We start from the raw sequence: 27,599 nt of genomic DNA, 5'->3' as shown, positions 1-27,599 counted from the left end.
AATGCCAATTTTATAGATCTTTCAGGATGTTGAGGTGGGAACTTCCAACCAGTTTTATTAAGCCAATATAACTCTGAGACCAAAACCAGTCAATGACATTACAAAGAAAAATTCAGATTAGTATCTCTCATGAATACAGATTTTAAAAACCATAAAATTTTATATATAAAGATTTTAATGTATATAATACAATTGGGAACAATGGTGCATACCTATAATTCCAGTAGCTCAGGAGGATCATGAGTTCAAAGACAGCCTCATCATCTTAGTGAGGCCCTAACCAACTTAGACCCTGTCTCAAAATAAAAAATAAACGGCTGGGGCTGGGGCCCAGCAGTTGTGCACTTGCCTGGCATGTGTGAGGCACTGGGTTTGATTCTCAGCATGGCATATAAATAAATAAAATAAAGGTCCATCAACAACTAAAAATATATTTTACAATATAAATAAAAAATAAAGTGGGCAGGGGACATAGCTAAGTGGTTAGGCACCTCTGGGTTCAATCCTTGGTATCAATAAAACTGGGGGGGATTAATTAATACAAATAAGTCTATGCTGGGAGCCATCCATGAACTAAAATAATGTTGAAGCCATTAGACAGGAAAGCCTGGTGTTGGGAACTCCCAGCAGCAATCCTGCTGGTTTGAGAACACCTGGTTCATATGGCTTCCTACATAGCTCCATCACAAGTTCAGCACATTATCTGAGATGGGGTGACCCATCTGAACCACACAGCCTTTTGGAGATGGGTGTGGCTTGCCAAAATGCCAATCAACCTGTTTACTGCAAGTCTGCTGCCACACCCACCAAGAAGCAAGCACTGAACCAATACTACCAAGACTCCTTCCTCTGAAACCTTATCCCTGCTTTTGATGTACTCTCCTTTAATAAAGAATTGGGGCCATTTTTCAGTTGTTCATTTTCAGTTCCTATCAGGACTGGAAGACCTAACAGATGCCCCCCTTTGTATCTAATTTCTGGCTCTTTCTATTTCTTACTAATTATTTCAGACTTCTTAATTTCTCATGTGGCTCACACCTCCTGAGCAGAAACCTAACTTGGTGGGGTGCTAAGCATCCCACAATATCTACAAATTGCAATGATGATAGAACTAACAAAGACATCAAAGCAGTTAATAAAAATATGCCATGTTCACAAAAGTAGAGGAATATATGACTATGATGATGGGAGAAATGAAAGATATATGAATGACCAAATGAAACTTCTAGATAGGAAAAATACAATAACTGAAATGGAAAATATGCTAGATGAACAGAAGCAGGTGCTAAAGAAAAAAATCAGTGAGCTTGAAGAAATAACAATAGAGCCAGGCATGGTCATGCATGCCTATAATTCCATCTACTCTGGAGACTGAGGCAGGAGGATCAGAAGTTCAAGGCTAACTTTGTCAACTTAGTGAGACACTATCTCAAAAAAAAAAAAAATTATAAAGGGGTAGGGATATAGCTCAGTGGTAAAATGCTCCTGGGTTTCATCACCAGTATTTCGAAGAAAAGAAGAAGAAATTAACCAAAATGAAACACAATTAGAATAAAAAAGAACAAAGTACCATTTACATATGGAATGGAAAGCAAAGTGGATATATAAAAAACAGGATCCCAGAATGAAAGAAGATGGTTGGAAAGAGGTTTAGAAAAAAATTTTTAAAAAAGATAAATAAAAAAATATTTAAAGAAAAAATGGTCACAAAATTTCCAAAATTGCTGAAAGTTATAAATCCACAGATTTGGAGCTTAATGAATCCCAAAGAGATTAATCAAAAGAAAATCACACCAAGTTTTTTCATAGTGAAAAAACTTAAATCAGTGATAAAAAGAAAATAAATATTTTTTCAGAAAAACTAGAGAGACAAGCAACCAGAAAAACAAGACACATTACTTACAGAAGAATAAATAGAAGAATGACAATAGACTCTATCAAAAACTATGCAAACCAGCAAGGAAAAATATCTTTAAAGTACTGACAAAAAAGACAACATAAAATTATTTACCTGGCAAAACTATTATTAAAAAATAAAGGCCTAGTTTCTCAAAAAGTTAAGCATAGAATTATCATATGACCCAATAAGTCTACATATATGTATATTATCAAAAGAATTGAAAATAGGAACTCTAACAGACTCTTAGTACATCCATGTTCATTGCAGTATTATTCAAAGTAGCTGAAAAGTAGAAATACTAATATGTCTGTCAACTGTAAGTGGATAAACAGAATGTGGCATATACATACAATATATCATCCACACAGAGGAATGAAGTTCTTATACATGCACAAGACAGATAAGCCTTGAAAATATGATGCTAAGTGAAAAAAAAGGAGAAACAAAAGGATGAATATTGTATGACTCTACTTCTAATGAAATATCTAAAACAGACAAATTATAGACACAGAAAGTAGATTAGCGGTTATTAGGAGTAGAAGGAAAAGGGCAATGGGTAGTGTTGCTTCAGGTGTACAGAGTTTTGTTTGAAGAAAAAGTTTTGGAATTAGATAGAAATCATGGTGAAAATTGTAATGGAAATGTCACTGAATTGTGGCATTTTAAAGAATGCCACTGAATTGTGCACTTAAAATCAGTTAGGGCTGGCTTGCATTGCATGCACAAGGCCCTGAGTTCAATCTCCAGCACCATAATTTTTTTTAATTTTTTTTTTTTTTTTACCAGTGTCACGAGCTGTCCATGGGCTATGTGTGGACTGTTGCGCATAGTAGCCTCCTGAGGGGATAGGTCTGCCATTGCAAACTCCCTGTAGCACCCCCTCAGGGATTGATCACCTGATGCAGGTGAACCTCCCCCTCAAGCTCTGCCTAAAATCCCACATAGCACCTGAGATGGGTGTGACCTGCCAAGATGTCAATCAATCTGACTGCTAAACATCCCAAAACAAGACTCCACTCTTAAAACCTTATCCCTGTCTTTGATGTACACCTTAAATAAACCACTGGAGTCATTTTGTCTTTGTCTAGTTCAAGAACCCATGTGGACTAGATCTATCAGGGGTTTTGCTTTTGTAAATATATTTCTAAGTGTGTTTTATTATTTGTTAATTATTTGAGATAATAAGACTTACGATGGCTTAATTATTTGTGATATTAAAATTTAGAGTGACTATTTAGGGTGGCTTGGATTCCTCTGGGTGGAAGAACACTCCATGAGATGCTGGTTGTCTTCCCCTTGAAATACCAGAGAAATGAAAAATTGTGCTCCATTTGTGTCCTGTGAATTGAAATGCATTCTGCTGTCATGTATAACAAGTTAGAACAAATACATGAATTAAAAAAAACAGGGCTGGGCCTGGGGACTAAGTCTAGTATTGGAATATTTGTCTGGCATGTGGCCCTGAGTTCAAACCCCAGAACCACACAAGAAAAATTTGGTTAAAATGGAAAGGTTTATGATCAGCAAAATCCTAGCTACTCCTCAGCACCACAAATAAATAAATAAATAATGCAAAGGATGAGAGAGCAAAAATCAGGGACATCATTACCATTTTTCTTCTTCCTCCTTCTATTTTTATTCTTATTCTTCTAGGAATTAACGTCAGGGGCACTGTACCACTGAGCTACATACCCAGTCCTTTTTTAATTTTCTTTCTTTTTTTTTTTTTAATAATTTATCTACTTATTTATTTATTTATATTTTTGGTTGTTTAGGGACCTTTATTTATTTATATGTGGTGCTGAGAATCGAACCCAGTGCCTCACACATGCTAGGCAAGTGCTGTACCACTGAGCCACAACCCCAGTCTCCCAGCCCTTTTTATTTTTTATTTTGAGATCAGGTGTCACTAAATTGCTGAGACTGGGTTTGAACTTTCAGTACTCCTGCCTCAGCCTACAGAATCACTGGGATTATAGGAGTGTACTGCCACACTCAGCCCATTACCAATTTTAATACTGTAAAGAATTGTGTGCCCCCCAAAATCCGATAACTTAGATGAGAAAGATAAATTCCCAAAAAGACTCATATTAGTGAAACTGACTCAAAATTAAGTAGAAATTTGAATGGAACTATAACAAGTAGAGAGAATAAACTGGTAATCTTAAAACTTTCCACAAAGAAAAGCCCAGACCCAGATGGCTTCCCTAGCAAATTCACCAAATATTTAAATAAGAATTAAGGCCAATCCTTCACAAACATAAAAACAGAAAATAGATGAGGGAGGAGTTGCCAATTCATTCTATGAAAATAGTGTCATCCTGATACCAAAACCAAAGGTACCACAAGAAAACTACAAATAAACTTTAATCAATACAGATGCAAACCCCCGACTCCCAGAGAAAATGCTAGCAAACAGCATTCAGCAAAGTATAAAAAGAATTATAAGTCACAATCAGGTGGGACTCATCCTAGGAATGTAAGGTTGGTTTAACATATAAAAACTGACTAGCAGAATATGCCATATTGATGCAATAAAGGATAAAAACTGCATGATAGGGCTGAGGATAAGACTCAGTGGTACCGCAATTGTCCAGCATGCCCAAAGCCTTGGATCCACCAGAAAAATAAATAAAACAAATGACCAAAAGGAAGACAGAACAAATAAAGTAGTCAAAATATAAGCCAATTTGGCCAGAAGTGGTGGCAAACACCTGTAATCCCAGCAAATCTAGAGGCTAAGGCAGAAGGATTGCAAGTTTGAGCCCAGCCTCAGCAACTTATAGAGGCCCTAAGCAACTTAGCAAGACCCTGTATCAAAATTTTTAAAAAGAGGGGGGACACTGGGGATGTAGCTCAGTGATAAAGCACCCCTGCATTCAATTCTCCAGTACAATTAAAAAAAAAATAGAGGAGGATGAGGGAAAAGAGAAAAAGAGAAAGAAAAGGAATTTGCAATAAACTATAAATGGAACTCCAATATTCTGTCAAAGTTTTTATAAATAAATGAAAACACTTATGCCAAACATTATATATACTGATGAAATATTGAAAGTTTACCCTTTGAGAGTAGATACCTAGGGCTAGGGTATAGTTCAGTGGTAGAGTGCTTGCCTTGCACAGGGCCCTGGGTTGGATCTTTAGTATCAACAAGGGAAAAAGTGAGTGAGAGTAGTATAACCACTTCCAGTTTTGTACTGGGAGATGTTAAGCTGCACAGTAAGAATTGACAAGCACATAAAAAGCATAAGAAAGGAAAAAACAAAACAGATTATGAGATTATGCACATGGGTTAGGGATATAGCTCAGCAGAACACTTACCTTGCACGGGAAGTTTTCAGCCATTATTTCTTCAAATACTCTCTCGGCCTTTCACCAATTCTTTTTCTTTCTCTTTCTCAGACCCATAAATTTCCTTTTTTCTATCTTCAAATTCATGGATTCTTCCCTCTACCACCTGTTCAATTATCTGTCTTTATATTACTTGATGAATTTTTTTTTTTTTTTTTTTTTTTTTTTTTTTAGATTCAAACAGCAACCTTTATTCCCGAACTCTCACCGGCACTCTACACACACTTCCTGGGAACACACTGCCTCCACCAGGCGCCAATTTTCTCAGAACCCCGCAAGAACTCAACTGGAACTCCAAAGTAGAGGGCGCCTGAGGCAGCAGGATACACCCTAATCCTGGAGCCACCCTATTCCCAGCAGGATCTGCCCTAATCCCTGAGCAGGGTCACCTTTCAAACATTCCCTCTGGCAAAAATGCCAGGCATCATTCTGACTAAACTGGCTCTTAACATCTCCCCCCTTCTGTTTAATTAAACAACAAGCATGTGGCTTAGGGACCGTGCCTGTCTTAGATTGTCCAATACTACATATGGTCCTTACCCATCATCGGATGAGCTGACCTCAAGGCGTCAGCCTCCTGTCTTAGGTTGGTTCCATGGTAATTGGATCTTACCCATCATTGGCTACCGGTTCAGCATACAGCCATACTTGTGGATAGACATTTGCACCAGTGGGGGGGTGAGGTTCTTTGCCTCACCTCTGTTGGCCCCCAAATTTGGCCTTGGTGCCAGTGGGGGGGTGAGGTTCTTTGCCTCACCTCTATTGGCCCCCAAATTTGGCCTTGGTGCCAGTGGGAGGGGGGTGGTGAGGTTCTTTGCCTCACCTCTGTTGGCCCCCAAATTTTAGACCATCACAAGCAGAAAGGGAGGAGGATGCAAAATGCCACGGCACCAAGCCAAATGACGGCTCTTTTTGGAATGACACCATCAGCAAAGATACCCCAGCAATACCACGATTCACTGCACCAACAGATAGTTCACAATGCATGTAAGTGATACATAGTCCAGGCAAGTTTTGCTAGCAGTTCAAAGCAGAGGAATCCATTAATATGTCCATATCCCCCCAAAGTAAATCGACTCCTTGACTGAGCATCACTTGTTGAGTTATTATTCATTGATGCATCAGTTTATACAGTTTACTGTGATAGCTATTGAAGAAGCTGTAGTTTGGTTTTATCTTTGTCTTCACCAGCACTGGGATGAAGATAGGAATTCTGGCAATGATGGCTAAAAAAAATTATGTAACATTCCAGCAGGCACTAAAAGAAAGCAATTTTCTAAATAATTTAGTATCCTGAATAGAATTAGATAATGAAAAGGAAAGGTGAAAGTAAACAAACAGATCTGTTAACCTCCTTATTTGTTCACATATTAAAACAATCCTCAATAGCTGTTTACCCAATTTAAATTAAATCATTTAAATCACATGAATAATAAAAATATTTGGATCCATTTTTTCATGAGCACTCCTCATATATGATATATGGACATACACACATACAGACATACAACACAAAACACAAATGTGCACACATAACATACAACATATAAGACAATAGTAAAGGCCTTGTAGCTTTACACAGGTGAAATCTCCATTGCAATGTTTAAAAACTCCACAGTCAAAAAATAGAACTGATCAGAAAAACATTAACCTAGGTCTGTATGAGCTCAAAAAATAAAATAGAACTTTATGATGTAGGAAAGGGCAATAATAAAATAGATATTGGAAAAGGCATCCTGGTTACCACCTGGGTTTGACTCTTCTTTGGATATCCCATCCTTCTTCCTGTAACTTGCATATGAGTCTGAAGGTATTCCCACAAGTAAGCCCCAAGGTTTCTTACATTTGAAATAGGCTTTAATGTGTTCATTATTCATTAGCCTCCAGATGTGGGAGAATCATTGTCGCAGATGTAAGAATAGCCAAACTGGAGTTCTGAATATCAGCTGTTATGGATTTGAGTCAAATCATCTTCTTTTTGGTCTGTAGAAATCGCTTTGGTTAGTCTCTCTGGAATCCAAATCGGCTGCTGTTCTCCCTCCAAGCTTCAGGTGTTCCCCGCACAGGCCACCAAATGCTGCAGTCTGGCTGGGCATAAATAACTGAGCTGCCACAAAGCCTTGTCACTTGGTGAATTTTTTGATTCAGTTATTGTTCCTTTCAACTCAATATCCTTTGTTTTTTTTTTTTTTTTTTTTTTTAGGTTTCATATGACTTAGTTGATATATCCACTTTGTTCATACATAAATGTGACTTACTCTGTATCTTCCTTTAGTTCTTTGAGATGCCTTTAAAACAGTTATTTTAAAAACCCAAACAGTCATTTTAATAAATCTGCTAAATAGATCTGCTATGAGGTCTTTTTCAGGGATGGCTCTATATATTTATTAATTTTTCCTTTGAATATGCCTCACTTTACTGTTTCTTTGCCTGATTTATAATCTTTTCACTAAAAACTAGACATTTGAAGCCAGGCATGGTGGCACAAATGCCTGTAATCTCAGCTACTTGGAAGCCTGAGGCAGGAGGATCAAAGTTCAAGGCCAGCCTCAGCAACTTAGTAAGACCTTATCTTGAAACAAAAATAAATACATAAATACATAACTAAATAAATAGTTGGAGGGGCAGGGGCCATAGCTCAGTGGTAGAATGCTTGCCTTGCACATGTGAGGTCCTGAGTTCCATCCTCAGCACCACATAAAAATAAATAAAGACATTAAAATAAATAAATAGTTGGAGATGTAACTCAGTAGAATAGTTCCCTCAATACCACAAAAAATAACAATAATAATAATAAATTACAAATCAGAACCATGAATGTAGTTTGTTTTTATTTGGCAGTACTGGGGATTGAATCTAGCACTGGATCCTAGGTTGGATCTTCAGTATCAACAAGGGGAAAAGGGAGAGAGAGTAGTATAACCACCCCAATTGAATCCAGCACTGGATTCAATCCCCAATAAAATGGAAAAAGCAAAGAAAAACAAAACAAAAACCAAACCCCATTCATTTGAAACTAATAATGTAACTCTGGAAATCTAATTCTCTCCTTCCCCAAGGTTTTGTCTTTATGTTGTTATTGGGGGTGGCAGGTAAAATTGTTGTGGGGTATATAGCTTAGTAGCATAGTACATGCCTAATATATATATATATAGGAGGTCCTGGGTTCAATTTCTAGCACTGCAAGGGGAGAAAAAAAAAGTTGTATAGTTTAGCCAGGTGCAGTGGCACATGCCTGTATTCCCAACTACCCAGGAGGCTAAGGCTGGAGGATCACAAATTTGATACCAGTCTGATGGCAACCCTATTTCAAAACGAAAAAAAAATTGTCATAGTTGTATATGTGCCAACAGTCAGTCCAAGGTACAAACTTAAGTTCTTCTCATGTAATTTCTTTTTTAATATTTTTGGTTAATTAATTGATTAATCTATTTATTTATTTCTATGTGGTGCTGAGGATTGAACAGAGTGCCTCATACATGGTAGGCAAGTACTGTATCACTGAGCTACAAACCTAGTCCTTCATGTAATTTCTTTCTTGACCCTGGGCATGCACTGTCAGTAATTTTTCCTGTATATGCAGTTGTTTTTGAATGCTCTTGTATTTAATATCTGGCTCCCAAAAAAAGGGAAAAGAAGGGCTGAGGCTGTAGCTCAGTGGTAAAGTGCTTGGTCTCATATGTATGAGGCATTGGATTCAATCCTCAGCACCACATAAAAATAAATCAAGATACTGTGTGTTCATCTACAACTAAATACATGTTTTGGGGGATGGGGCTATTGCTCAGTGGTAGAGTGCTTGTCCAGCATGGTTGAGGCTCTGGGTTCGATCCTCAGCACCACACTAAAAAATAAATAAATAAATAAATAAATAAAGTTATTAAAAATATTAAATAAATAAATACATGTATTTAAAAAAAGGGAAAAGAGAAAAATGAAAGGGGAGGAAAGAGTATTAACTCTTTATATCTCTGGAAGTCACTTCAGCTGGAGTGAGAAGACCTTGAAAAAGTAGTAGAAGTACAATAATGGACACTACCTTTTGTATTTCTGTAGTTAGCTCCTCACCATTGTTGCTCCTGGGGCTGCTTTCTAGAGCCTGGAGTTACTGCTGGGGCTTGCAGATGAGAGATTTGGCCTCAGTTTGCAAACAGCCTTGGGAACACCTTCTCCTCCTCCTCAACCTCTTCCTCCTCTTCTTCTTCTAGTACTGAGATTTAAACACACATTACCACTGAGCTACATCCCCAGCCCAAGGAACACTTTCTCAGGGTCCTTGGCCCCCAGCCACTCTTTCTACTTTATTTTTGTATTCCTCAGAAATCTCCCTCTGCTCCAACCCTCACTTTCTTCTAGATTTCTTTCCATCTTACCTATCCCAAGGAAATACAGCACCTCCTTAAAAAAAAAAAAAAAAAAAGAAAAAGAAAGAAAGATGAAATACAAGGACAGAAGTGCAACTTAATGAATTAATCTAAATCACTGCTCAACTCAAGGAAATTGCTTTTATGTCACTCCTAATCACCAACTCTTTTTCCTCCTTGCTAAAGGCAACCAGTATTTTCATCTTGATTGGAATCGCTTCCTTTTCTTTCTTCGTCTTTACCTTGGAAGGGCTGGAGGTTCTGCGGTGAACATTATCGCTCGTACAAGCCATGTTGCCTGCAGCTAGCTTTAATGCAACAGGTGTACTACCTCATGGATAACCAGTACAGACTAAAGATCAGAAGGTTTCACCACTCTCCAGAACCAAGGAGTTTCAAACGAGGGTGTGTGTGTCTTATTCATTTTTGTATCCAGTTCTCACTCTCACTCAAAGAACACAGGGAATACATACAAACAGATTCTCTTGCTGTGATTCCTTAAGTTTTTGAATGGAACTTTTGTTAAGGGTTCAACTAGTATTCTCAACTAATTCTTCAATTAATATTCTCTAGCTCCCTATGCAGTGAGCAAGAGCCCCCACCTACTGGCTACCTCAGTAACTGCAGACAGCATAAGCAAACTCGGGGAGCAAGAGGGATCTGAAAATTCAGTGGTCACCTAGAAATGATGTTTTCCTGACAGCCATATTAGCACTGAACTACAATCCACCAAGAAAGAAAAAAAAAATCCTTTTATTGAGCAAGTGGCAGTGATGTAGTGCCTACAATAACAGGGACTATGCTAAGTTCATTAGAAAAATTCTCAGTCCTTACAATAACCACCCTCTGAGATGACAGGGTACTCTCATTTTACATATGACAAAACAGAAGACAGAGGTTAGGGTTAGGATTAGGTTAGGGTTACCTTCCTAGTGAATGTTGTTAGAGAATTTGCTAAACTGCTTCATTAATGTAACACATCAGCTGCAGATAATGAACAAGTTTAGTTTTGCAAGGCCTAAAAGGAAAAGAAGTCTGCTATAAAAAAACAAACCCCAAGACACACACACTCATACACACAAAAGTGTTAGGATGTAACTCAGTGTTGAAGAGCTTGTCCAGGATGCATAAGACCCTGGGTTCCATCCCCACTGCGGCAAATCAAAGAAAAAAGCACACAAGACAGGAAAAGTTTCCAGATATGTTCATAAAATGCAAAAGAAAAACAAGTGGCTGGGCATGGTGGTTTATGCCTATAATTCCAGCTCATTAGGCTGAGGCAAGAGGATTACAAATTTGAAGCCAGTCTGGGTAACACAAACCCCATCTCAAAAACAACAAAAAACACCTAGAAGCTGGGCATGGTGGTGCATGCCTGTAATTGCAGCAACTCAGGAGGCTGAGACAGGATTCCAAGTTGGAGGACAGCCTCAGCAACTTGGTGAGAACGTTCCCAAAATAAAAAATATAAAGCCTGGGGATGTAGTTCAGTGAGAAAGTATCCCTGGATTCAACCCCAACTACAAAACACCACCACCACCAGGAAAATAAGGTAGGCTATGGTTTTTAAACAGTAAGATCACAATTGATTCATCTGGGGATAAAATTGATAGATGTACATTGTATTCAATTATAAAATGCAAATACCAGAAAACCAAATATTTGCAATCCATGATAGATGGCTAATCTGCTTAATATATCAAAAAGCACAAATCATTAAGAAAAATATAAATTCATTGAAATAAGGTACAGAGCTGGCTACACTAGATAGAAAAGAAATACCAATGATTCAATGTGTAAGAGAAATGTACATCCAATACAAACAGCAATGACATGGATAAACAAATATGGTAGATGCATACAATGGAATATTATGCAATTTGTTACAACATAGGGATATTATGCTAAATTAAATAAACCAGTTACAAAAAGCCAAATACTATTGATTCCACTCATATCAAGTATCTAAAGTAGTCAAAAATCATAAAAACAAAGTAGAATGGTTGCCAAGGCTGGGGGAGGATTAAGAGTTTGATGGATATAGTTTCAGTTTTATAAAATGAAAAAGTTTTAGAAATCTCTGCACAATGTGAATATACTTGACACCTCTAACACTTAAAAATAGTTAAGATGGTAAACTTAATGTTTTACCACAAAACAAAGAACCATAAACAAACCAATAACATGATAGCATTTTCATTTATCCAAGTAGCAGACATTAACATGGTAAGTAATGTTGGTTAGAAGGCAAGCAGAGGCACTTTTATGCATTGTTGCTAGAACTACAATTTAGGATGGTTTTATAGGGCAATAATGATCAACATGTTAAATGTACAATTGGTGCAGGCTGGTGGTAGAACCTTGCCAAGCATTCCTGAGACACTAGGTTCAATGCCCAGCACTGCCAAAAAAAAATAAAAGTTAAATGCACATATCCTAGACTAGCATGTATTAGGTATTGTAAGCAACGTAGAGATGATTTAAATTTGTAGGCATGTAGGTATACCAAAATATGGAGCCATTTATAAATGGAACTTGAGCATCACAGATTTTGGTATTTTCAGAGATTGGGTTTAGGGGTCCTAGAACCCATATCCGTTAGATAACGAGGGATAACTATACAGAAACTCTAGAAGGAGACATAAGTTCCAGAAAATGGGGCTGAGATGGAAATTTTTTAAATCCTTTATTGGTATTGGGGATTGAACCCAGGGGAGCTCTACCACTGATCTACATCCCCAGCTATTTTTTTTAATATGTATCTTTGTTTTCATTTATTTATTTTATTTAATGTGGTGTTGAGAACCGAACCCAGGGCATAACATGTGCAAGGCAAGCACTCTACCACTGAGCTACAACCCCAGCCCTCCCCAGCTATTTTTGAGACAGGTTCTTACTAAATTGCTGAGGCTGGCCTCAAACTTGCAGTATTCTTGCCTCAGCCTCTGGAGTTGCTGAGATTGTTAGTGTGCACCACCATGCCCACCTATTTAGTTGTAGATGGACACAATACCTTTATTTTTTTTCCTGTGCTGGAACACAAGGCCTCAGGCAAGTGCTCTACCTCTGGAGCTATACCCCCAACACTCCATTTTTTTTTCCTTTTGTACTAGGAATTGAACCCAAGGGCACTTTACCCCACTTAGTTACATCTTTTTTTTTTTTTTTTTTAGACAGGGTCTCACTGGGTTGTTGATGGCCTCACTAAGTTGTTGAGGCTGGCCTACAATTTGTAATCCTCCTGCCTCAGCCTCCCCAGTGGCTGGAATTTTAGACATGCACCACCAAGACTGGTTCGTTCATTTTCAAATACCCTTAGGTGAGTGGTTCTCAATTCTGCTTGCTCATTGGACTCACCAGGGAGATTTATCAATTTCTAACTACCCCACCCCTCCCCCTACAAAGGAGCACTCAACAGACCTGGGGACAGGAACAGTTTTTAAGCTCTCAGATAATTCTTATGTTTAGTCGGTATTATGAGGCACAGATTTAAACCAGGAGTTGGAAAAATCAGTTCTGTCATGGGCTACATTTTGAATATTTTAGGCTCCTAGGCATGTTGGCATACCCTGGTGCCCACACCTCCTCAAAAATAATAAAGGGCTGAGCATGTAGCTCAATGATAAGAGGGTTCACCTAGCATGTGAGGCACTGGGTTCAATGCCCAGTATTAAAAGGGAAAAAAAAAAATTAAAAAGACATTTAGGAACCCAGGGCACTTAACTACCGAGCCACATCCCCAGCCCTTTTTTTATATTTTGAGACAGGGTCTCCCTGAGTTGCTTAGGCTGGCTTTGATCTTGCAATCCTCCTGCCTCAGTCTCCAGAGACACTGCGATTACAGGCTTGTGCCACATGTGTGACCTCATGCAGCCCTACAGTTTGAAGATACCTTTAAAAATGTAAAAACCTAGGTAATACAAAAACATTCTTAACTCCTACTTAAAATTTTTAACAACCAGCCATGGACTGAATTTGGCTACAGGCCATTTTACCAACCCCTAGTTTAGCGGAAATAAAGCCTTGAAAAGGCACTAGGAGACCAAGTGTGACCAAGAATCAGGAATGTGCTGCCAAAATGCCTCTGGAGTGAACCCACAAGTGTGGACCCTGGCTCTATTTTGCACCAAAGTTGTTCTGATTTGAGAACGATGGGTTCAGATTCAATAATAGGACTCCCAAGGCACAATATAAACCAGTTAGTTTATTATTTTGTGGTAAGATGTAGAACTTTTGCCCTGCAGACTGAAATATGTATGTCAGCATGAACAGTGCATTTCTTTTTAGAGCAGTTATACTGAAAACCAGATTTTATCAGGTTATTTAGTGAGTATGGAATTCAAACAAAAGACCTAAATGCATCAATGAAAGCTTGGGGCACATGTTCTCAAGAAAGAAACTGCCCAGCCTCCAGAAAGCTCAATGATTCTTTCCTCCCCCCATGCTCTAACTCAGCATTGGTCACCTCAGTCTTACAATTAGTTTTCTTAGTAATCATGTCTCTGCTCACTAGTTATTTTTTATGGTGGTAGAGATTGAACTAGGACCTCGCACATGCTAAGCAAGTGCTAAATATACCACTGAGGTACACTCCCAGCTCTTACCGTTTTTTTTTTTTTTGATGTAAGCAGCAAAGAGGTGTTTACTGCGAGCTAGCTGGGTCCTCTGCGCGCACACACAGCAACTGGTGACGCTGAGAGGCCCCGATCTGCTCACCGGTTTTTTATTAACTTCAGTGTTAAGTTTCTGAACTGAACAAATCAGTTGCTCCTATATACCAACATGAAGACACAATAATCTATTAGGATTTCCCATTCCCACTCTATTTAATTTTATCAGATCATCTGCTTTGCAACGGTTCTTTTCCACCTATGTGAGAACATACAAAGGTTGCCTCTGGGTTCACCTGATGCAATCTACCTGTACTGAGGACTGAGATTTTTAATCAGTTGTTTTTTTTTTTTTCAACATTCTTGATCAATAATTCTCCACCATGAAGGAATTAATTAAATCAATTCTGGGTCACCACTGCTACCAAGGCAGAAATACCAAGTAAAATGTGCTTTTCACATAAAATTCATGTGATTTTTTTTTTTTCAACAATGTAAAAACAGGAGAAGATGTAGTCCTCCACTTTGTATAACATGAGTAAGGGTGAAGTTGTTGAAAAATACCGTTCAACCATACAAAAGTTTGCTTTCAAACAAAAAACAAATGTATTGCAAACGACAAAATCACAGAAAACATAATATTTAAATTGATCCATGGCATTCACACCACACTAAAATTCTGCCTGTAACAGAACAGTGAATCTTATCCCAAAATATTGGGTAGGTCCATGCTGGCTGAAAGCTTCAGTCCCAGACACATGAATGAGAATGAACTAGAATGCATGCTCAACAGACTATACATATACATTAACCATTCTTTAAATTCCCCTTACTAGGGCTCTGAGGAAAGTAGGGGTAAATGTGGCCATGTACACTCACATGGGCAGAAGTCTTCAATTATAAAAATTCATGTGACCTTTTACCATGTCTTGAGCAATAATTAAGATTTTATCTGTGGGAAATCACCTCCGAAAATCACAACAAAAATCAATAAGAAATGATTTAATATAAAATGTACAAATTTCTTAGTATGAGGACTTCCACAGAACAGGAAGACTGGAACAACTAAAATGATTTTCTTAAAAAAAAACAACATTCTTCTTATGTTGTCCCTGATACTCAACACTCAAAAACAAATCTGTACAAAACTAGGAACAAAGAAAAGGACCAGAGAGGACATTAATGTTGCAAAGTCTTAGGACCTTCTCTAACCTTCTGTCCTCACCAAGACCCTCCACTAACAGTGCTGAGGGTTTCCAGGTCCACTTGAGAAGATGAGTGGCTTCCCATCATCATCCTTGTTTTACCTAAGGTGACCCCAGGTCACTCACTGTCAAACTTGACAGAATTGACCTGGACAGAAATAGAACCTCCCCGGTAGCTGCCCCGCTTCTTCTTGGTTTTCTCATGCCGGAAGGATTTGCCTTTGGTGAACTTCAAAACCTGATTGGCTCGCTCCCCCCAGTCTCCAGCTGCGCCTCGCTGGTAAGGAGAGAGAGGCAATTAACACACACAGGACAATGCCAGGGCCCCTTTGTCTTCTCTTTCTACTTCCTACCCAAGACAAACTGAACCTGGAGGGCTTCAAATGCTTCCTTGAGCCTCCCCCACTTCCCAAGAATGGTAAACACCATCCCCTCTCACCTTGGCATCAAAGGAGTTATCTGCCACTCGTGAATCCACCTCAATTTCTTCCTCTCTGACCCTTCGGAATGGGGAAGATGATCTTTTTTCTCCCTAAAGAATTATGTAGGAAATTAAAGATGGTGCCAGGGCAAACTGTAAAGATCATAGCATATTTTCCTTTTAAAGACTGGCTCCCGAGAATAAAACAAGACAACTTACTTTCTTCCTTTTCGGAAATGTATTAGGAGTCTGAAGCTTAATCTTTTTGGCTTCAGGAGTTGCTGTCTCCTTGGTTGCCCCATTCTGCTTCCGTTTCTTTCCTGAACCTACAAAAGAAAAAGCCAGACTCAATAGTAGTTTCCCATTCCTCTTCAGAAATTATGCTGGGCCCAGGTCCTAACCCAACCAGGAAAGCAATAGAAACAGTAAGAAAAGACACAATGTGTTGGCCCTGTTTCACTTTAGCCAAAAGCAATGAAAAAAAACAGAGATTTCTTACTAATTTTTTCTTTCCTTTTTTTTTGGGTACCGGGGATTGAACTTGAGCACTGAGCCACATCCCCAGCCCTTTTTGTATTTTTTAATTAAGAGAGAGGGTTTCACTGAGTTGCTTAGTACTTCGCTTTTGCTGAGGCTGGCTTTGAGGGTCCACAACAGAAAACTGTTAGGCCTTCTCTCACTGCCCAACATCCAAAAGTATTATCCTGTCAGACTTGGGGAACAAAACTGAGGACAGGTTCTCTGGATACAGACCTGGCTTGGAAACTGCCACTGTTGCCTTTTTCTTCTCTTTCTCCTCTTCTTCCTCACTGTCCTTGCCTAATATTCCATTCTGGGCAGTCAATGCTGAGGTGCCATTGGCCTTGAGGGCTTGTTGCTTTGGAGTGCCCTTGCTCTTGGGTTTTTCTTCCTCTTCCTCACTGGAGTCATCAGAGGAAGAGCTACTGCTGCTTTCAGTCTTGACTTTCTTTACAGAGGCTGTCTTAGAAGGCATTATAGCTCCTGCTGCCTTCTGGGGCTTCTTCTTAACTGGGGATTTAGATGTCTTCTCCTCTTCCTCCTCACTGCTGGAACTGTCTGAATCAGAGCTGTCCCCACCACTCTGAGGAGCCTGTTTAGCAAGGAGAGATGGTGCTGTTTTGGCAGTCACCTTGGACTTAGGGGTGATCACAGTCTTCTTTGTATTGTCCTCCTCACTGGAACTGCTCTCCTCCTCGCTGGAGCTACTATCCGCCTTTCTGGTCAGAGGCTTCTGGCCACTGCCTGTAGGTTGCTTAGTATTTGTAGCTGGCTTAGCCACAGGTGGCTTGGGAGTGGCAGCTGGCTTACTTTTGGAATTCTTAATGGTACTAGCAGGCTGGGCAGGAGCTTCATTCTCAGAGCTGTCATTGTCTAGACAGAGGAAAACAGAATGAATAGCTCCCCAAATCGAATTCAGGGAGCCCTATAGCAGCTGCACTGAGGGCCTCTGTATGCCTTACCTGAGCTATCTGAAGAGCTTCCTCCTGCCTTTTTTGCTGGATTTGGTTTTATGGTTGCTTTGGAGATGACTGCCTTAGCTGGGGGTTTCTTCTCTTCTTCAGAACTTGAATCTAGGAAGAAATAACTGGCATTATGCTGGGTCCAGAATCCCAACCCAACCAGGAGAGAACTTGGGGGCACTTGACCAGTGAGCCACATCCCCAGCCCCCCCCACTTTTTTTTTAAAGAGAGAGAGAAAGAATTTTTTTTTAAATATTTATTTATTTATTTTTTTAGTTTTCGGCGGACACAACATCTTTGTTTGTATGTGGTGCTGAGGATCGAACCCGGGCCGCACGCATGACAGGCAAGCGTGCTACCGCTTGAGCCACATCCCAGCCCCATCCCCAGCCCTTTTTTGTTTTTTTTTAAGAGACAGGGTCTCACTGAGTTGCTCAGTGCTTCACTTTTGCTGAAACTATCTGAGGATGGCTTTGAACTCCCAATCCTCCTGCCTCAGCCCCCTGAGCTGTTAGTATTACAGTCATGTGCCATCACACCCAACTTTATTTTCCTAATTCTTATAACCTCCCCAGACCCATTTTTAGGGGGAAGCAGCATCTCTTGACTCACCAGATTCATCACTACTGTCTTCACTGCTTTCCATAGGCTGTACCTTCTCCACAGCTTTCTTGGGTGGCTGGGTTCCCAGGGATTTCTTCAGTGGTGGAGCAGAAGGTGGGGGAACTGAACTGTAGGGACCTGTTTAAAAAATGATATATACAAGGGCTGACTCAGGCATTAACACTTGCCTAGCATGCACAAGGACCTTAGCTCAACCCCGAGTTTAGGTTATACACAACACTGTGACATCCTCCTTACTTTCTTAGATTCCTAGCTCTGGGAGCAGCTAGCTGTCATGTCATGAAGGCACTCAAGTAGCTCTAAGGAAAGGTCCATGTGGTGACTGCAACTAAGTACTGGCCAGTCATAAAGCTTGAATTCCCAAGTCCAATCACCTGGTTTTTTCTTAATGGGTTTTTTCTCCTCCTCTTCCTCCTCACTGGAGGAATCTTCACTGCTAGAGCTCTTCTGTGCAGGGGTGACAGCTGTTTTCACTGGGACTTTGGCTACAACTTGCTTTTTAAGCACAGTCTGTATCGAGAGAAAAATTGATAACCAGAGGAAAATACTGAGCCAAACAATTCTGCTTGAGAATGAAGACTCACCCATCCCCCTGGCCACTTCTTCCCTGAGAAAAGTTAGACCCCAGAAAAGGTATATCACCTTCTTGGTGATGGCTGTTGCCTTCTCCTCCTCTGAGTCATCACTGCTGCTGCTGCTGCTGCTGCTGCTGCTGCTGCTGCTGCTGCTGGCGGCTGCTTTGCCATTGGTTACTTTAGGATCTACTCGAGTTGGTATGCCTGAGAAGAATCATTTAAATAAATCCTCTGAAATCTTTCATTTCAGCCTCTATTCAGACATGCTCTTATAAATACAACCTAACCTTTATCACAAAGAAAACTATAGAAGTCTTCTTTAAAAAACAAACAAAAAACCCCACACTGTTCATGATCACTTCCTCTAGTTCAATAACCAATACCATTTCAATCTGGTGTCTAAGGAGCAATTTTAATACCAGTCCCCAAGGCACTCTGGTCCCTGGCCTTTTTTTTTTTTTTTTTTGGGGGGGGGGTACTGGGGTGTTTAACCATGGGGCCACATCCGTAGCTCTTTTTTATTTTGAGACAGGGTCTCACCAAGTTGCTTAGGGTCTCGGTAAGTTGAAGACGCTGGTTTTGAACTCACAATCCTCCTGCCTCAACCTCCCAAACCATCCACACCCAATATCTTGGGAACAAAAACAGTACCTGGTTTGGGTGGGGCTTTCGCCTGAGTTTTCACTGCCACAGGTATTGTCTTTGTCTTCTGGTTCTTTGGTGCCTCATCCTCTGAGCTTGAGTCAGAATCAGACTCGGAGCTCTTGGCTTTCTTAAGAGCAGCTCTGGCTGCCTTGACTTGGGGTTTAACTCCCTTCTATTAGAAAACACAGGAGGGGAATCAGTAAGAGTTACTGGGTGCCCTAAGGGCATCCAAGTTTCCTTTCTTTTTTTTTAAATTTACTTATTTATTTTTTTTCAAGGGCTGAGGACTGAACTCAGGGCCTTGTATATACTAGGCAAGCACTCTGCCACTGAACTAAATCCTCAACCCCTCCTTTTATTCTTTAGGGGTCTTATGGAACACTACAGATGAGAGAAGTCCAAGCAGGGCAGAATATGGCAAGAATAAAACACTCAGTAAAAGACACAAAAAATTTGGTCACTGATATACTGGCCTTGTCTATGCTGTATCCCGCTAACAACTTCTAACAAAATACATTGTTATTCCTGGAAACCTAAACAGAACCCAAACCACTCAAGCAGTCTTGAATTTCCCTTATATTCAAAGCCCAACTTCAACTTCACATTCTTTCCAGACTTTCAAATTTCCATGAAAAATCCCTTTTCTTCCCCTTAATAACCTACTAAATAGTCATTATCACCCCAGTTGGTCACAAGTAACAGGCCAATTTTAGGTTCCTTCCTTTTCAAAACCTTAAGCAATTGCCTTTTTGAACAAAGCTGCAAACCTGGGGAGCCTTTTTCTTTTTGTCTTCCTCTTCCTCCTCCTCCTCATCATCACTGGATTCTTCACTACTGCTACTCTCTGAAGCTTTGGCCACAGCCTTTCCAGGACGCTGAGGCAGACTGGCCCGCTTGCCAGGTACAGCTGAATGAAAGTATAGGTCCCAGTAAGAATCATTATGTGGTTCAGACAAGAAGCAAACTATCTTCCTGGAGCCACCACGCTCAACCCCCTTACCAGCCCTCTTAGCTGGAGGCCCTTGAACTTTCTTCTCTTCCTCCTCACTGCTGTCCTCACTGCTGTCACTGGATGAGCTCTTCTTCTTAGCCTTCTTCGTCACTGGTCCATTTGTCTGTAACTTCCGCTTTGGGGCCTTGGTTGACCTGCTAAGGAAGATCAGGCTAACTTCTGGGGGATCGGGACCTTCTCAAACCAAAGAACACAGCCAGCCCACCTGGGGGAAGAAGAGAGCCCAGCTAGAACAGGGAAGGCTTACTTCAGCCAGAAGCTATAGATGTCCAAGAGGGAAGAGGCATTGGCATCTTGCTGTGTCTGTAGAGAAGAAAGAGCTGGGTAAGAAAACATTATCGTAGTTACTCGAAGAGAAGTCAGATTTTGAGTTACACGAAATGTTAAATTTTCACAAAACGTTTCCCACTTGCACAAATTAGGAGAAAAATATTCCTGAAGTTTGTAGCACCACCTACTCTCTGCTTGCCAATCCAGTTATGTCTTTTTTTTTTTTTGTATTGGGGTGCTTTACACTGAGTCACATCTCCTTCTAAGTTGCTGAGGCTGGCCTCAAACTTGAAATCCTCTCATCCTCCAAAGTTGATGGGATTAAAGGAGTGCGCCACCAGGCCTGGCACTATCAAAGTCTTTCCAAATGTTCATTCCTTTTACTCTAGTATTGCATATAAATCTAACAATTTAATCTTACACTGAAACAGGGGCACAAACACTAATACAAGGTGGTATCTGGTACAATGTGGATTATTCATACCAAACCACTAGAAATAAGCCTCCCAGAAAAGAGTGGTGTGATATATTCAGTAAAGAACTGCATTCAGCTGGACTAGGTGGCAGTCGCCTGTAATCCCATCAACTTGGGGAGGCTGAGGCAGGAGAATTGAGCGAGTTCAAAGCCAGCCTCAGCAACGGTGAGGCTCTAAGCAACTAAAATACAAAATAAGGCTGAGGATGTGGCTCAGTGGTCAAGCGCCCTTGAATTCAACACCCCCTCCCAAAAAAGAACTGCATTTAAAGGTGGGCATGGTATTACGCACCTATAATTCAAGCTACTCAGGAGGCTGAGACAGCAGAATCACTAGAGGTCAGCCTAGGCAACTTAGTGAGATTTTGTCCCAAAATAAAATTTAAAGTCTGAGGATGTAGCTTAGAGGTTGAGTGCTTACACAGCATGTGGGAGGCCCTGGATTCCATCCCCAATACTGCTAAAACAAATAATTTTATTCAGTTATTAATTAAACTGATAATTGCAAAAAATGGCAAGGTTTTACAGTATGCAAATAAGTAAATCTCATAGGCTAGGGATATAATTCAACGGTAGATAGACTGTGTGCTTAGCATGTGCAAAGGCCTCAGTTCAATACCCAGCATCAAAAGAAAAAAAAAGTACAGGCTTAGTGACAGCCAGGTAGAGATGAACTCACTTCTGTAGTTATTACTATATTACTCTCAGCAAATTAATCTCTCGGACTCTTTTCTTCTCCATAAAAAGGAGATAGTACTACACATCTTATTAAATTGTTGGGAGACTATGCAATAATACACAGAAAGGGCTTAGCATCCAGAAACAGTATCTGGATTTTTTCTTTCTTTCTTTTTTTGTACCAGGGATGGAACTCTGGGGCACTCAAACATTCAGCCACATCCGCAGCCCTTTTTTGTATTTTATTTAGAGACAGGGTCTCGCTGAGTTACTTAGCACCTGGCCTTGCTGAGGCTGGCTTTGAATTTTTTTTTTTTAAAGGGTTTTAATAAAGCAATGGAATTTCTGAGATGGAGTTTAGGTTTTCCTCAATTGCCAGGGTTAAGGCAGTATTGTATTTTTTTTTTTTTTAAAGAGAGAGTGTGAGAGGTAGAGAGAGATAATTTTTCCATATTTATTTTCTAGTTTTCGGCAGACACAACATCTTTGTTTGCATGTGGTGCTGAGGGTCCAACCTGTGTCGAACGCAGGACAGGTGAGCGTGCTACCGCTTGAGCCACATCCCCAGCCCTGAATTTTTTTAAAAAAAATATTTATTTTCTAGGTGTAGATGGACACAACACAATGCCTTCATTTTCTATGTGGCGCTGAGGATCGAACCCGAGTCCCGGGAGTGCTCTAGGGCTGAGCCACAATCCCAGCCCTGTATTTGAACTCTTGATCCTCCTATCCCAGCCTCCTATGCTGCTGGGATTACAGGCATGCGCCACCACGCCCAGTGAGAAACAGCATCTGGCTTTTAGTAAGTCTTTCATAAAGTTAGTGACAAAAACTAACTCCAGCTGGTGCAAGGTTGGGCAGGAGGATTGCGGGATTGCGGGTCCAAAGTCAGCCTCAGCAACAGAGAGGCTCTAAGCAACTCAGTGAGACCCTGTCTTTAAAATAAAATACAAAATAGGGCTGGGGATATGGTTGAGTGCCCCTCAGTTCAATCCCTGGGTAACCCCTCCCACAACAAAAGGAATACTAACTCCAAAATGCCCAATTCCATGCACACTCCCTAACAGTCAAAACAGTTCCAATAAGAAAGCAGTTAGATCACATAGAATGGATTCCAGATTAAGGTAGTCCTTTATACACTAATTTGATCCTCTACTTTTGCAGCCTGATTCTGTTTCAAAAGGACAAGTTTACTTTTAGTTATCCTATCATTCCCAGGAATTCTACTTTATGCTCCTCAAGGTGTTCCTCATGCAAGCATAACTCATTTTTTTGAGATGTAGATTACAAGTCTTTCATATTCCTGATCATCTTGTTCTCACAGGTGTTTGAGCACCATAAACTGCCATAACTAGGATAACAGTTGTCACTCACTCCCTACTTCTGTGCACAAGAACTGGGGCTGTTACTTTGTATATTTATCTTACTGAAACTTGCAAAAATCCTAAAAAGTGGATGACATTTCTGTAGGGAAAAAAGAAAACAGACTAAGAAAGGTTAAGCGAGTGGCCAGGATTATAGATCTAAAAAGTGACAGTTCTGGTCCTAAACCTAGATTGTAACGAAAATCCTAGCCTTCACTTTTGAAGCAATTTCATTTTATTCTCAAATCCCAGCTAAATGCCATCGAGGGTAAGGTCAAACCACGTTTTGTTAGGCGAACACAAAGTCCCCCACAAAGTCCGCGCCCGCTGTGGGACGCATCGCTAGCTCCTCTCCGCACTCTACCAGCCATGTGACCTAGGCCACGCGTGACCCACGCTGCCGCCGCTGCCTGAATCACCAGGAAAAAGCAATAGGACTCTGCGCTATCTAGTTAGAAGGCGCCGATGCCCCCGGCTTTCTCCCATCACTCTGGATAGGTCGACACAAGTCTCGTAGACAACTGGACTGGCGGACCCAACCGACCTCCCCGAAAACCTAAACCATGTCAGGGCCTGAAGCCTTGGGGTCATCCCACCCCAGAACGTGCCCCAAGCCAAGAACTTACAGCGCCTGTCGCTTTGGCGAACTTATTTGCCACCTCCGAGAGTTGGTTATCACGCAAAAAGCCTAGCACTAGGGGATACAGGTCGCTGGGAATCACGCGGCGCATGCTGGAGTCCGCCATTCTCCCGGCAAAGCGCGTCACTACCGTTGCAGACGCAGCACGTCTCAGGAACTCAGGAACTCTACGGGGTAAGAGGGGCGGAATGAAGGGTCCAGTAACCTCCCTGCTACGCGCGGGCGTCTGCGGAAGAGGTGGGGCTCTACAGGGTAATCCCACCTTCACCCCGGAAGTAGAGTCAAGGCGAAAGCTATTTCGGGTCCCACGCCTGCCGCCATGTTGGTAAGGGCGGAGCCCAACTGTAGCGTCTTCGTGTAGGCGGAGCTCTGACGTCACTGGTCTTCCTTCTGGCCGTGGCGGGAAAACTCCGGAGTTCCCTCACGTTCTTTGCTGAAAGTACTTTTTGTACTTTCTTTTTACGGTACTGGGGAATGAGTCGTTGAGCTGCATCCCCAGCCCTTTTTTTAGTTTCGCTAAATTACCCAGGCCGGTCTTGAACTTGCGATCCTCTGACTTCAACCTGAATTGCTGGGATTACAGCCTAGGGCCTTTACGTTTCTCACGCCCCAGCTGCGATTCGGATTTGAGTAATTAATGGATCGGAGGGCAGTCCTTGGCCTCACTTGTGGTCACAGCTTCCACTCCCGCTCCAACCCAGGAGATCCTATCTGACACACCACCCCCGCTTCCAGACTCCTGCCTATGTTATAGAGGAGCATCGAGTTACCCAAAAGTTTTATTCCCAAAGCTGCTCCTCCCTCAGTCATTATTTGCCTATAAAACAACCTATCCCCCTTCATTTATTCATTTTTTTTTTCAGTTCAAAGAAGGCAGAGGGGTCATGCAGCAAACTTGAATATCACAATAATCCAATTCAACTCCCTTGTGTATCAGAGTTCACACTGACCTTTCCCGTTAGGTGATAACAATGTCCATCAGCCATTTTTCAGGTCACATTAGCAAGCAGTCAACGACCTGTTCAATCTTACCCACTTTCCCATTAATATTCCCCAGGAAGGATAAGGAACCATTTCTTCGAGGGACAACCTTCTTTGCCTTTCTCCAAACAGGAACTCCCCTCTCCTGGAGAGAATTCCTACATCTCCTGCATCCCTCTCAGAAAATTTTTATTTATTTATTTATTTATTTTGAGAGAGAGAAATAATTTTTTAATATTTATTTTTTTTTAGTTATAGGCGGACACAACATCTTTGTTTGTATATGGTGCTGAGGATCAAACCCGGGCCACACGCATGCCAGGTGAGCACGCTACGGCTTGAGCCACATCCCCAGCCCCTCACAAAATTTTTAACCACATGTATTCTTTAAAACATTCAAGCATTAATGAATGATGATACATGCCTGTAATCCCTGTCACTCAGGAGGCTGAGGAGGACTGCATGTTTAAGAACAGCCTCAAGAACTGATGAAGTCCCCAGGAACTGAGGCCCTGTCTCAACATTTAAAAAAGGACAGGGTGGGGGGGGTCGGATGTGGCTCAATTGGTAGCAAGCTCACCTGGTATGCAAGGATCACTTGGTTCGATCCACAGCACCACATAAAAAATAAAATAAAGATGTTGTGTCCACCGAAAACTAAAAAATAAATATTAAAAAATTCTCTCTTAAAAAAAAAAAAAGGACTGGGGGTGGGAGGTTGAGGCTGTAGCTCAGTGTCAAGAGTGCTTGCCTAGCATTCGTGAGGCACTGGGTTCAATCCTCAGAACCACATAAAAATAAATAAAATAAAGGGATTCTGTCCATCTACAATTACATTTAAAAAAAAAAAGGACTGGGGGCATATTTGGTGATAAAAGCATCTCTGGGTTCCATCCTAGTACCAAAAATAAAAATTTTAAAAAAAAGTTTAAAAATTCAATCAGCACTTTAATAATCTTACATAATTTCCCTAAAGGCCTGATTGAACCCAGGGGCATTTAACCACTGAGTCACATCTCCAGCCCTTGTTTTCAGATAGGGTCTAAGTAGCTTAGGGCCTAAATTGCCGAGGTTGGCTTTGAATTTGTGATCCTTCTGCCTGTCTGGGTTTACAGGCCTATGCACCAAACCTGGCCTGAAGACCATCATATTAGTGTTGATGATCAAAATAATATACTCCCTTGAATCCAGAGTTAACACTGTTTTAACTATTTAAAGAGCGATTCTGGCTGGGCACAGTAGTGCATGCCTGTAATTCCAGTTACTAAAGAGGCTGAGGCAGGAGGATGGCAAGTTCTGGGCCAACCTGGGAAACTTAATGAGACCTTGTCCCTTTTATGGTTGTTGCTTAGTACCGGGGTTTGAACCCAGAGGCACTTCTTACCCCCCAGACCTTTTCTTATTTCTTATTTTGAGACAGGGTCCTGCTAAATTGCTTAAAGCCTTGCTCAATCATGCCCAGCTGAGACCTTGTCTCAAAAAATAAAGACCTGGGTATATAGCTCAGTGAACATATTTGCCTAATATGAACAAGTCTCTGGATCTGTACCAGATTCCCAGTACCTCAAGAAATAACAACATGCTAGGCATAATGGCGTACACTTGTGACCCCAGTGGCCCTGGAGGCTGAAACAAGGAAGATCTGAGTTCACAGCTAGCCTCAGCAAGGGCAAGGTACTAAGCAATTCAGCAAGACTCTGTCTCTAAATAAAAATAATAGGACTGGGCATGTGGCTCAGTGGTTGAGTGCCCAAATTCAATCCTCAGCACCCCCTGCAAAATAAATAAATAATACATTCAAGTATCTGCAATGTGCCCAGCATTGTACTCAAGCTTTATGGTGAACTTGGCTGAAAAGAATGAAATGTTCACACAAGCCCACTTAGAAAGTCTTTATTTGCAACGCGTGTGAACTTTCTTTTAAATCCTTTCTATCAAGATTCCTTTGTGGCCTGGCAAGGTGACACATGCCTGTAATCCCAGCAGCTTGGGAGGCTGAGGCAGGAGGATTACAAATTCAAAGCCAGCCTTAACAATCTAGCAAAATGCTAAAAAAAAAAAAAAAAAGGGGGGGGGGGTACTGCTGGGGATTTGGCTCAATGGTTAAGTGCCTCTGGGTTCAATCCCTGTTTAAAAAAAAAAAATCCCGGGTGGGGATGTGGCTCAAGCGGTAGCGTGCTCGCCTGGCATGCGTGCGGCCCAGGTTCGATCCTCAGACCACATACAAACAAAGATGTTATGTCCGCCGAAAAACTGAAAAATAAAAATATTAAAATTCTCTTTCTCTCTCTCTTTAAAAATAAACCCCTCATCTCTCTTAAAAAAAAAAAATCCCTTCATGGACTACTATAATCATACCTGCTTTGAATACACAATCTTTTTTTTTTCGGGGGATGGGTGGGGGTTGTTACTAGGGATTGAACGCAGGGCACTCTGCCACTGACCTACAGCCCCAGCCCTTTTATTTTCTGAGAGGGTTCTGTTAAATTGCCCAAATTGGCCAGGAACTTGTAATCCTTCTGCCTCAGCCTCCTGTAACTTCGATTATTGGTGTGTGCCCAGAAAACTGACTGAAATGCAGAATCTCAAGAAACCAGAATCTGCATTCTAAAAAGATCACCATGTGATTCAAATGTCCTTTCAAATTTCAAAAAGCACTGTCCTGACTTATTAGACAATACACCCCAGGAGCCACTTTCAAATCCAGTGGGATTTTGCACCTCACCAGAAAGAAGTCCTAGGAATTCAATGGAGGTAAGCAGATCCCTGATTGTGTTCACAGGAAAAGTGAATACCATGTGGCACTAGCACCATAGAAAGAAGTACAGGGCTGGGAATGTGGCTCAAGCGGTAGTGTGCGGCCTGGGTTCAATCCTCAGCACCACATACAAACAAAGATATTGTGTCGGCCGAAAACTAAAAAATAATAAATATTAAAAAAAAAAGAAAGAAAGAAAGAAGTACAATAACGCTTGGGAGTTCTCTCTAGTTCATATTTATTA

General features: G+C 40.9%; 1 protein-coding gene across 2 annotated transcripts; it reads right to left on the bottom strand.

The window, feature by feature from the left end:
- Window positions 1-13,799: 13,799 nt before the first annotated feature.
- On the bottom strand, window positions 13,800-23,815 carry Nolc1 (nucleolar and coiled-body phosphoprotein 1). 2 transcript variants are annotated; one of them, XM_076834774.1, is made up of 13 exons: window positions 23,603-23,815; window positions 20,437-20,492; window positions 20,178-20,326; window positions 19,945-20,084; window positions 19,184-19,349; window positions 18,600-18,736; window positions 18,332-18,467; window positions 17,946-18,074; window positions 17,333-17,443; window positions 16,605-17,243; window positions 16,071-16,177; window positions 15,870-15,962; window positions 13,800-15,707 (listed from the first exon to the last, which is right to left on the bottom strand). In XM_076834774.1, exons 1-13 carry the CDS (start codon window positions 23,720-23,722, stop codon window positions 15,549-15,551), a joined length of 2,142 nt encoding a protein of 713 aa, XP_076690889.1. In that variant the 5' UTR covers window positions 23,723-23,815; the 3' UTR covers window positions 13,800-15,548. The 2 variants fall into 2 exon arrangements, with proteins under 2 accessions (XP_076690889.1, XP_076690890.1); XM_076834775.1 differs by having other exon boundaries at window positions 20,178-20,323.
- Window positions 23,816-27,599: the final 3,784 nt, after the last annotated feature.

This window comes from Callospermophilus lateralis, chromosome 15 (genome assembly GCF_048772815.1).
Source record: "Callospermophilus lateralis isolate mCalLat2 chromosome 15, mCalLat2.hap1, whole genome shotgun sequence".
NCBI lineage: Eukaryota > Metazoa > Chordata > Mammalia > Rodentia > Sciuridae > Callospermophilus > Callospermophilus lateralis.
Note: the sequence above shows the minus strand (reverse complement) of the source record. Positions and strands in the feature narration are given on the sequence as shown.